Consider the following 12487-nt stretch of genomic DNA (forward strand, 5'->3'; position numbering starts at 1 on the left):
TACTAGCCTTATTTAGACTCTGTTATTTTTGGTGGTGAAGAAGAGTACACGGTTGTCGGTAAAGGCAACATTCAGCTATAGTTTGCTGGGAGGAATCGCATATTCCTTGATGTGTACCACGTTCCAGGGACGGAACTAAATCTACTCTCAGTCAGTTAGTTGTTGCGACATTCTCCACACTTGGTAGTCACCTTTAGTTCACATAAGTGCACTATCACTGATCAGGCGACTAAGTCTACTGTTGCAGTGGGTCTTGAGGATCATGGTCTTTTCAGACTTATTGATTTTGGTGATTCTCTGGACTTAGCTATGGCTGCTCGGCAATCTTTTGTTAGCACACTTTGGCATCAGCGATATGGGCACTTAAATGTGCATTATCTCTCACAGCTTGCTCGGGATGAGCTTGTTCTTGGTTTGCCGGAGATTCAGACTCAACACGTTGGAGTTTGTGACGCATGCCAGGCTAGGAAGCAACATCGCACACCTTTCACCAATGGCGATTCATGGCGAGCTTCTTAGGCACTTTAGCTTGTTCATGCCAATATCCTGTGGCCCTATGGTCACTCTTTCTGTTCTTGGGTCTAGGTATTTTTTGTTGTTTGTTGATGATTTCAGTAGAAAAATGTGGGTGTATTTCCTTAAAAAGAAATCAGACGCATTTCTTGTATTTCAGAACTTTAAACCTTTAGTTGAAAAAGAGTTTGGGAAATCTATTATTACTTTTAGATCAAACAATGGGGGACAATTTTGTTCTAATGTTTTCTCCAGCTTCTTGGATACACATGGCATCAAACACCAGTTAACGACACCCCACATGCCACAACAAAATAGTGTAGTTGAACATCAAAATAGGACAATCATCGAGATGGCTCGATCCATGCTCGAACATAGACATTTTTCGAAGCAGTTTTGGGCAAAAGTAGTTAACACTGCAGTTTATTTGTTGAACTGGTCACCCATAGTGGCGGTCAAAGGTAAAACTCTGGAAGATGCCTAGTTAGGTTGCAAGCCCAGAATTAGTCACCTAAAGGTTTTTAGTTCCCTTGCTTTTGTTTGGATCCTTGATGCATCAACCACCAAGTTGGATGCCAAGAGTCAGAAACTCATGCTTGCTAGATATAACAATCTTCACAAAGCCTACCGCTTGATTGATGTTGAGACATCTCGTCTCATCTATAGTCAAGATGTAGTCTTTGATGAGCAATGAGTACCATTCATGCTTGTTTCTCCTATTCTTAATCCAACGGACCAGCCTATGCAGGCTCATGATTTGGGAGTTCGGCTTTCATTAGGTCCACCTAATTGGAGGGCTCCAGTAGCTCCTGCAGCTCCAGTTATACTAGTGATACCTGTACAGACACCTCCGGTTTCTCCTATAGGATCACCTTGCTTTGTAGATGCTCCACCTGATTTTGATTTAGATTCTTCTGATGAGGATCTTGCTGATCAAGCATCTCCTGGTACTAATGTTGGTCATTCTCCTATCTGGTTTAAGTGGTGGGCTAAGACACTTGCTAATCTTCATGATGATGAGATCATTGATGGGAGAACTGCTCGAAAAAAGAGCAAAACTACAGATTATGGAGAAGAAAAATGCGTTGAACTAAATATAAGCAGAGACAATGTATTAGTTAAAGAACAACGATTCATGTTAATAAGAAGCACTTGTTGTGAGATGCGATTATTTTTAAGAAGATGCTATAGCATTATTGTTGCAATTTTTTGTACTCAATATAGCCACTGGGATTAGTGTGAGTTCTTCAAGTTTGTGGCTACCCGCCAACGTCAGCAATTTTGTTATGAAATCAATCAAACTCAACTCACAAGTCAAAGAGAGGTCATGGGGCGGCCCGTCATTCATCACAGGAGTATTGCCTATGAATAGAGAAAAAACATATAGATCAAGAATCAACAGCGGTAAGTGGCACTTTGTATGTTAAAGGAAAACTAACTTTATTAATGAATGAAGCAGTGATCAAGCAGATTATTAATTAAAAAGAAGGTTAAGATTACAGTGAGTCATTATGTTGTGATTTCATAAGAGATAATATGCACTGATTGTCCTATCAACAACATGCCACAAAAATTATATGATGAAGATTATTGGATACAACTTTATGGCATAGCTTCTTTAATGAAGCAATTTCATAATATTGGTGATTACTTTTAGTTTTGTCTGGTGTTTCATTGCCAAAACTAATACATTAGAAGGAAAAAGCTATGAAAAGACAAAAACTAAAAAATGCAGTGATACACATAGCATTAATATCACAAAAGGTGGTTGACTCTCTTATTAATACAAAGCAGCATTTTGTTTAATAAAATGTAATCATCATGAAGTCAGCAATTCATAAAAAAGAAAGGTGACAATTGACAAGGAATATATTAATTTGTTTTGAAGGGGAATATTTATGGGAAGATGTGTCTTCAATCCAAAGAGTGAGACTGTTGGAAGTAAAGGCATATATATGGAGATTAAAAAGGGAGTAATGGAGATATGTGAGTGAAAGAAGATAAAAAGCTTACGCACTTGGATTTTCAAATGTAAACAAAAGAATATTAGAGGGAAGAGTATAAAGTGGATAATGACATATTTTTTATAAGGAAAGTTTGATGAAGAATATATTCAAGTATGTGTAGCAATCAAAGAGAGTAAATCATACTTACTCTACAGATCTGCACATGATGGTAATTGAGAAGGGGATATTTAGTAGATTTGTAAGAATAGTATATGCAAGTATAAAGAAGAAAAGTATATAAAGGAGATTGCATAAAATTTGTGAGGGATAGGATTTGTAAGAATTCATTATAATAGTTTGTCATTCATTGAAGAAAACATAACCTGTAGAAGGAAGTACAAGTAGAAGAAATTGATTCACCCATCATTTGTTGTAGAAGCAACATTGACATGGTGGAAATTTGTACTTGTGAAAGTTGGTTCTTCATTATTGGTGGGATTGATTCATGTCAGTTAAGTTGGTGTTTCATAATTGGTTTAGGGGTTTGTGCCTACAAATTCAGGACTTGTAGTAGGATCTTGGGTTGGTGTCTCTGGTAGGTCGGTGTCTACAAGCATTATAACAGAAGAATTATATAAAAGCATTGATATGTGTGTATTCTGCCATTAATGTTTCCATGTAAAGAATTGTTTGATTGTGTTCTTATGTGTAGGATTGTTGAAATTTAGTAAATAATAATATTGTTATGGATAAAGTTTAAATGGGTAAGAATAGTTGTTATACTGATTCACTCTGCCCTTTTAGTATAATCCTGTGCTCTTAATAACTAACCCAAAATATGGTCTTTTTTAAGATAAAGCTAAGATGGAATGAGATCTAGACCAATTAATGGTAGGAATATGCCTTGTTCCTGGACATGCTATTATATGTGCTACGCCAACAAGTTGTGGATTGCCTCTCTATATGAATTTAGGAATTGCCATTGCACAATAAACATAGTACTCCAAAATACTAACTTTCATACTACTCTAGGCCAACCAATTGGATTGTGGGTATTTTGTGTTCCCTCACATCTTCGATTTTGTGATAATGGTGTTATGTATATTGGATTTTCTGGTTTTCTTGGAATTATTATTATATGTTTTGCAATTGTATTAGAGGCTCTTTTTTTCTCAATTTTCTTTGTATAATATTTAAATAATCACTATATAACATGAATTTTGATTAATACCTCCCAAATACTGGCACCTTATGTGCTGATTGAATGCACTACGAATATGTATACTGAAAAGAGCACTGAAAGTTTCTAATCAATTGATTCTGCATATTTTATAATGTTGTAATTTTTCTTGGTATTTCTGTATGTCCCTCTACCCTTTCATTGGTTAACAGTGATTACAGATTACTAACCTGTTCCATACAATTACCCATCCCACTGAAAAAAAAAAATTAGCTCAGATAAATGTGAGTCTTTTCCCAATATGTTATTTCAAAAGTGTCTCCTAACCAGATTGTTTCTACAAGGGCAGTTAATGCTCATTATTATGTTTCCCAATTGGATTGCTATAGTCAGTTTTATTGAATCCCATTTATATTATTGTTTACATAATATAGTTTTGTATCAACTTGACTGAGAGTGAAATTTGTAATGAAGTCTTATGAATGGTTATTTTGATTTTTATAAAATTGTTTTTTCAGCATATCAGATGAATAACTTGCAAAGATATCTTTTCTTTGTGGCTCATATTCTGCATAAAAGTAAATAGTGCAATTTTCTTGAAAGTGTACTGTTTGTACTGATACTCTTCTATCAATTGGATTGTCTTATTTTTTCTGCAGGAATATAGAGGTAACCTAGATCTAGGCAAGGACCATAAAATTGATCTTGAGACAAAAACTGAGAAGGTATATTTAAAATACGATTTAATTAATCTGTTTGTGCTATACCAGTTTATTTGTTCTGAATTTTTTATAGGCATATCGTGTTCAAATTCTTGAACTCAAAGATGAATGTAATATCCCCTATTCTCCAATAAGAATTCAATAAATAATAATTAAGTAATAAAATTTGACTAAATAATTAATATCTAAATTAATAGAATGATATAAAATTATTCATATTTCTAGCATAATAAATAAATATATTATAATATTAGTATTTGACCTCATATTACATTCTTATAATGTAAATAAATTTTATCAAATATTATATTGAAATATATAATAATTTAATAACATAATATATAAATATATCAAATTAAAATTTATATGTATATCTCAAGTTAAAATTACTAAGCATAAATACTCGATAGACCAAATCATATATATATAATAATAATATAAAATAAAACACATTTAAATTAAAACATGATATAAACACTGATTTAAGAAGAGTCGTGGCCAAGAGACACAACACGACACATCCTGCTTCTATATATGAAAGAGGGCAGATATATTAAAAAGAAAAAGGATAGGAAGGTAGCGGAAGGTATGATGGGAAAAATTGTCATATTGAATCAAATCGAGAACAACAGCCTCCAATATTAATAGAGAACTATTGCAGACGAGTGATAAGTATTAACGCAGAATAGGAGAAGAGAACAGGAAGGACGAACAAGCCAAGCAATCAGCAAATTGGAAGGAAGACAAGCAATGGGCCAGAGCAGAAGCCATCAATCAATATATTATATTTACATAGTTTTTAGCATGGGTATATTATATCGGACAGGGGAACATGATATGGAGAACACGTAGACATTGAAATGCAGTCAGCAAAGAATGGCGTCTATCACAGTTGGCAGGAGTATCCAATCAAACTATAGAATGAAGCAGAGGACACAATCGATGACGTTGTGTGACAACCTTCCAACCCAGCAGCCACGGTAATTAGACATGGTAAAGAAAGAAAGAGAAGACAAGATTGTCTGTTAGGAGCATCACATGATCGAATGGGGTAGAGTTGGAGTAATATATCAAGGAGTATGTACAATCATACAAATAGACATGTTAGGAGATTTATCCATATGCCAGAACCAGCCTTACATGGATGGAGGGATTTAATAATAGAGTGAAACTTAATGTCAAACTTTAGCATACACAAAAGATAAATACAGACCAGCAGATAGAGCATTTGATCTTGGATGAAAATGTATTCTCATTACAGATAAGAGACTTTAACACTAACATTCAAACTCATCCCCATGGCACAAAGTTCATTGATTATTGTTCTATAATGGGAATCCAATGGTGATGTTAGGAAAGACATCAAAGTAAATAGAAAGGGAGCCTCTTCATATTGCTCGAGGGGCAACCCGATAATCCCTGAATAAGGACCATCGTTATATAATATATGTGCTTCAGATTAGGAAGAACATTAGTGGAGAGGAATCATTCATGAATCGATACAAATAATTCAGTGAATAAATCATAAGAGATATTGTGGTCTTGGAGCCACCATTGTCTCAGCAATGTTTAAAGGAAGCAACTATTTCTTGAATTTAAAGAATTAATGATGATAACAGTGAGAACTACTGTTATCATTAGAAGCCAATCAGCCTCAAGTGTAGAAACCAGCAGTGGTTTTGGGTCTGACCAATCAAATGACTTGTATCTAATAGATGGCAACGATGACAGTGAAGCATATAAGTTAGTAAATAGTTTCCAGAATGATCTATATGGAGCAGCAATATATATGCTTAATAACAACATATATAAATAGTGGGACCTGCAAGAAATTTTTTTTTGTCAACTTCAATATATTTAAATTATTCCAAACTATCTGGATAGGGAACATTATAATGAAGGTGAAATACTCTAGTAGGTGAAATCTCAATTTTGTAAACTATGTTGGTATATGAGCTCTTTCTAAGAAACTGTGGTTCTTACTATTTATCATGTCATGCTAATATCAAATTTTTATGTCCATTGTTTCACATACCAGTTATTCAACATGGCTTGTGATAAAGCTGCAGAACTACTTCTGAAGAACAAAAGAGCATTAAATGCTTTAGTGGAGAATTTGCTTGAACATAATGTTGTGGACAAACAGGTATGTTATAAATTTTAGACCTTTGTATATCGAGACAAATCAATTTTTTGTGCTTACCCTGAGTGTTTACCAAGCAATGTTTCCTGCCATTTTAGGAATTGAATTTTTTAAATAGTTCTAGAAAGCTTGTTTCCTTTTAATATTTCTTTCCAATGTGCGTTTTAAATTTTATGTAACCATCTTGTGAATAGCAATTAAATCTTTATTTCCAACATCATATGTAAATCTATGAGATACTAGTTTCCTTTGAATATTTCTTTCCAAGTCTGATTTAAAATATCATGTATGTATGTTCTTGAATATCAATTAAATCTTTCAAATAGTAATGATGTTCTTCATTGGATTAAAATTTGGTCATTAATGATCTAAACTGCCTAGGGCAATGTTTGCCATCTCGCAAAGCTGATGATATCCAACAAGGTTAATTTAAAGAAAACCTTTCGCCAAATATAATTGGCCATTTTTCTTAAGTTTGTTGCAAAGCCTTGGGAGATGATAAGAGTGAGTGTTTGGATTTGAACAATCCCAAGTTCCATAATAGGTGAGGCATGAAACTACTTATTTTAGAGTGCCTCCCTTGTCCCTACAAGTAGTCTCCATATCTCTTCCTTGCCCAATACACAAAATGGAACAAATTACATGCTGCAATGACATTGTAGTTTGGAAAGATGCTTACAACATTGGAAAACATCCATTTTTCTGTCCATGCTTTTGATTTTTCTGAATTCGTTAGAAACAATATACTTTGAGGCAATCCCCACCTATTTTTTTCTACACATAATTAATGGATGTTAGTATCAATTGGCCATGAAGTTAACCTGAAGATTGAAATTACACATTATATCATAAATTTTTAGGTTCTTGCTTGGATTCCTAGTGGATATGCTCTCCTTATTCATCCATGATGAGTTAATAAATCTCCTTTCTCGAAAAGTAGACTTAGAACCTTAAACATCTTTGTTTCACAAGAAGTGCATTGGAGTGCTATTCACATGCCCATAGAAAGGATCAAAGCAAGTCACTCTTTTCTCCTTTGCAAATTGAGTAAATGATCAATCGATGGATGAAGTGGAATCTTGAACATCTTTGGTTCACAAGAAGTGCATTGGAGTGCTATTCATATGCCCATATAAAGGATGAAAGCAACTCACTCTTTTCTCCTTTGCAAATTGACTAAATGATCTAACGATGGATGAAGTGACAATGCCTTTACCATTCAATTGTGGTAAAGATTATTGTTAGTGTTGTTCTCCCCATAATATTGATATTTTTTCACGTTTATCTTTGCCATTTCTTGGTGGCTTCTAGTTCACACTAATTTACTAGTTCAGATGCAGGCACTTGGGATTTCTTTAATTATTTGATAGTATGATGCTTCATCTTTGATTAATGCCAAATGCCAAATATAAATATTAATTGCCCATTAATACTTCACAAATATTTAAATATGAAATATCATATATGTCTATGTTAATGATTCCAGTGAATGTCATTGCAATGACAAAATGTAGTTCATGATTCTTGAATCATCAAAAGGATTATTAAAGAAATCATCATCTATTGGATCTTCATTTTGAGTTGTTGCAAGCTCAAGATCATTTCAACCCAAAGTAGTTCGACACCAATTACTTCCATAACCTGTACAATTTTCTGTGTTATCCATAATTATGCAGACTACATTCTCGTTTCTCACCATCTCTATATACCCAATGATGATTCTGGAAATGAAGTCTGCATCTTTCACTCGCATTTCACAATCTACTACCCTCAAAATCATTATTCCTTTGAAAGACATTGTAATAACATTTATTAATGGATAACTTTTGCCATCTTTCTGTCCATCGGAAACAATAGAATCTTGTATATTCCTTATGAATATTTTTCCACTTTCACACACAAATATTCTCAGAAAATACAAACAACTAATTCATGCAATCACTTCTAGTTTTAACCAGAAAAAGATCATAAATTTCCAGATTTAAATGTACCCAAAAATGTTATTGCATTTCAAATTTCGGTAGTACAAATGAATAATCAGCAGCAATATGATTTTTCTAAATGAATTATACCATCAAATGCTTTAGTAGAATAACAATCAGCTCAAATCGGATACCTGAGATACCTGATATGATAGCTGCCATAGACAATGGGTTTTCCTCCACTGACTTCCAGCTAGAGGGTTTTCGTCCTCAAAGTTGGCTAAAACTGATCTTCCAAATCTTCAATAGAAAAAATCAGAAATCTAATCCAAATACAAGCATGCCAAATGAGTCTCCATTCCTTCCTTTAATGCATCCACCTGTAACTCTTCAACTTCCCTTTCTTGTGTATTGCCTTCTTGCCATTTTGTGTCTTATTAACGTTCTTTTTATTATAAATTGACTTTTAATAATTCTGCACGAAGTCCCCGTAAGTCATTTTTTATATTTTATTGGATTGGCCTATTAATTCTCTAATGTCCTAGAAAAGGGGGCATTACAATTCTCCCTCGTTGAGATTGCTTGTCCTCAAGCAATCAATACTAGGATCCCATATCAATTTGCAAGCCACTCTATAGCTCATACCTATTAAGTTTGTAGTTATAGTCAGATTGATTTGATTATGAGATTCATTGTTGTTGGCAAATCATCATTTAGTTATATATATATATATATATATAATATTATTGTTAATATGTTATTTATATCTAATGATGATTAAGCACAAGAAACATGTCTCTTCATTAGACATGTCTCTTCGTCTCATATTTAGAAGTTATGCAATATGCATTTGGAAAACAATCAATTACAATGGCAATCGTTAGTACATTTGTAGAAATCTAAAAAGTTAACATGTTATCAGAGCAGGCTGCAAATGTGAAAAAGATTGAGGCGAGCAGAAGAGAGTGAGATGAATGAAGAAATAAAAGTAAGAAGTCCATACATATGCAATGATATATATATATATATATATATATATCATGTCTACTCATGTCTTACTTCAAAGTTCAATCATTCAATATTCTCCCGAAATGGCAGAAAATAAGAGGCAAGACTCAAGTAGCGTTAACATTGTATTACACAATGCAGATACTGTCAAGGAAATAAGATAAAGCGTCAAGGGAGATAAAGGATTATGGGAGACACTTCACAATGTCTCGTGATATTATTTCACTATAGACCACAAATATTGTCTAGCAATAATACACTAATTGTATTAGTTGAATAGCCATGCAAGAGGTAAAATTGGTCAAAAAGGAGGAAATGAACTGGATTAGGGGTAAGCCAGAGCATGGATTGTAAAAATATTACAGTCAGGTCAGGAATGAACAGTAACCATCAGCCATGAGATAAATCCATTAGCGATGACAAGAATAGTCAAAAGAGTGCAAAATGGATGGAGGCAATGCTTAACATGTTTTCAAACAACTTATCATTCTCTTCTGCGCACACCCAATCGAGATGTTAATATGAAATCCACGGAACAACTTTGACATGTTATTTCATTTCATGATAACGTAGATCGGATCTTGAGATTATATGATAAGAGATTGAATGGTTTGGTACAAAGCATGATAATGGATCTCATGCATGAGCGGAGTGGATCGTTGTGCATTATTTTTAACCTACTCAAAAAACCATTGATCCAATTTTTACCATTGTTGATTTACTTTGAATATTATTAGAACTGTGCCAACCGCTCAAGAATCTATCTGATCTGAGTGAAAAAAAGACAAAGAATAAAACAACAGGGTGGCTTCCCTTGGTTAGACCCCCTTATCCACATCATTTAAATTTAGAAGAATATACATTTTTGACTACCTCAAGGAGTAACATTAGGGTTAATTCTCGGGTATTGAGTAGAGATCAAAGTATATATTGAAAGATTAAGAAAGAATAATATAGTGATGTGGGCATAAAGACTGACCATATAATTGATCATGATGGGAAGAAGCTTAATAAAATTGTGTAACAATCATACATAGCCATCAATCTTTACCTCAAAGTAATGCGCTACTTTTAATGAATTTGACTTGAACAAATCAAGTCATTCATTTTTTTTTGTTCCTCATTTTGATATGACGAGCCTTTGAAAACAAATAATCCTAATAACTTTGACATAAAATATTTGGATGATAAGATATGAAACGGTTGTACACTTCGAATACTATTGTGGAAGGTTATAATTTGATGATTGTTTAGTATCGCTCAAATTTTTGGTTGTTTACTCCAATTTAATTTTTCTCCAAGCAACTCCTGACCCTTTGATGTTCAACACATATATCTTCTGTGATCAATTTTCATCACCTACTCCCTTTCACACATCGCTGACAATCATCCCTTAAATTATGTGACACAATATACATTTTATATAGTGTATGCGCACGTCTATGTCAACATACCAATCCCAACTGGATGTGTTTTTTGCCACAAAGATATTCTGTGCAGTATGATTGCTTAAAACTTTGTCATATTGCTGATCATTCTAACTCAATCTATAGGAAGAAGATGTAAAAGACTTGCATAAACTAACAAAATAAAGGAGAGATCCTTATAAGATACATTCAAGGTCAATAAATACCTTGACTCACTACTGACATGGAGAGAGGTGCACTCATAAAGGCAACCGCACCGTGTACCAAGCAAGGTTTAAAATGGAAGCATGGTAGACATAAGTGAGCATCGAGTGGAATGCTAAAAAGGACATTAATTTATTTGACGGGACCTCCCTCAATGTTCAATCAAGGTTTGGCATAATTGAAATGAAGAAAACAAATCGTAATTAAGTCAATGTTGGGAAGAAATCATAAAATCAAGACTATTAAATATATTTGATATTTAATGAAATAGATATGAGATCTTACGTACCTACTATGAGAAAAGGTAAAAGGTAAGTTTGTTTTATTTAGTTGAATGATTATAAATTTAAATAACATGGTTATAAAATTCTACTAATATTCTTGATAATATTATTATGCAAGAAATTCTTAATATTATTATCAGAATATAAAAAGGATTAAAATTCATAATAATATTGAATATAAAATGTTATTTTGAATAATAAGATTAAAAAAGATAGTAATATTGTTTTCAAAATAGAGATGATAATATTTGTTAATATCTTTTCATTATTAAAGCTAAATATTATTATTATCCTTAAGTATTATAATAGTCTCTCTCTTATTTTTATCAATAAGAGTTGTTTGCTTTGAGTTTTTTTCTTCCGAGAATGTTCTTGCAGGAAAGGAAGGATTAATATCAAGCTCCAAGGGAGCTTAACACTCCATCATTAGCATTATTGGATGAGGAGCTCAGGAGATTGAGATTCAGAGGGAACTTGACATTTTATTAAAGGCAACCTTGAAAGAGAGGGAGCAGATAGAGGATATGGTTTTGTCAAACTTCAGTGATCTCAATCATATTGATTCAGAGGGAGCAAACCATGTTGTGATGGAATCTTCAGTGATCAATAAATTGTAACAATAGGACTGTAATTCATGCAGCTATGTGATTTCAATGGGCCCACCCCTTGTGTACATCATAAGAAAGTGGTGACTTCAATTGAACCATCTACGATAAATGATAAATGAAACTTGACATATGAGTTATGGAGTCATTCAAGTGGCACAATCATACTCAATCAAGATATTGGCATATTGTGGACAAATTTGTGTTCTCTTATACTATTAAGCTAAAATTAATGTTTGGACCTTCAATGGACGAAAAGAGCAAGTTGGAACTTAGAAAGGAGTTGTCATATTTGATACTAAATTCTTCAACAATACAAGAATGAGTGGAAATTATACATTGTGGGGGGGATAATAGTCAATGTTCCATTCCTACTTGATCCTTATTTAGAGGGGAGATGTTCCATTCTCAAATAGCCTAAAAAGACAACTTCTGAATCTTCATGTACTAATAAGTATTCTTATCTTTTACATTTATCTACTCTTTGTAGTCTCTCTTTTATTTGTAATTCTATACATACTATAAGGGTTATT

The 12487-nt window shown here is 33.2% G+C and overlaps 1 protein-coding gene across 2 annotated transcripts in view; it reads left to right on the forward strand.

Annotated features, from left to right (window-relative positions):
• Nucleotides 1-12487, forward strand: part of EMB2458 (FtsH extracellular protease family) — a 310677-nt gene that overhangs the window by 252841 nt on the left and 45349 nt on the right. For both annotated transcript variants that reach the window (XM_089831678.1, XM_089831679.1), the window contains exons 16-17: nucleotides 4299-4364; nucleotides 6400-6507. In XM_089831678.1, the coding sequence (XP_089687804.1) occupies nucleotides 4299-4364; nucleotides 6400-6507 (174 nt within the window). The remainder of the gene's footprint in view (nucleotides 1-4298; nucleotides 4365-6399; nucleotides 6508-12487) is intronic.

This window comes from Cupressus sempervirens, chromosome 5, assembly GCF_028749045.1.
Source record: "Cupressus sempervirens isolate cs-2001-9-10 chromosome 5, ASM2874904v1, whole genome shotgun sequence".
Lineage (NCBI taxonomy): Eukaryota > Viridiplantae > Streptophyta > Pinopsida > Cupressales > Cupressaceae > Cupressus > Cupressus sempervirens.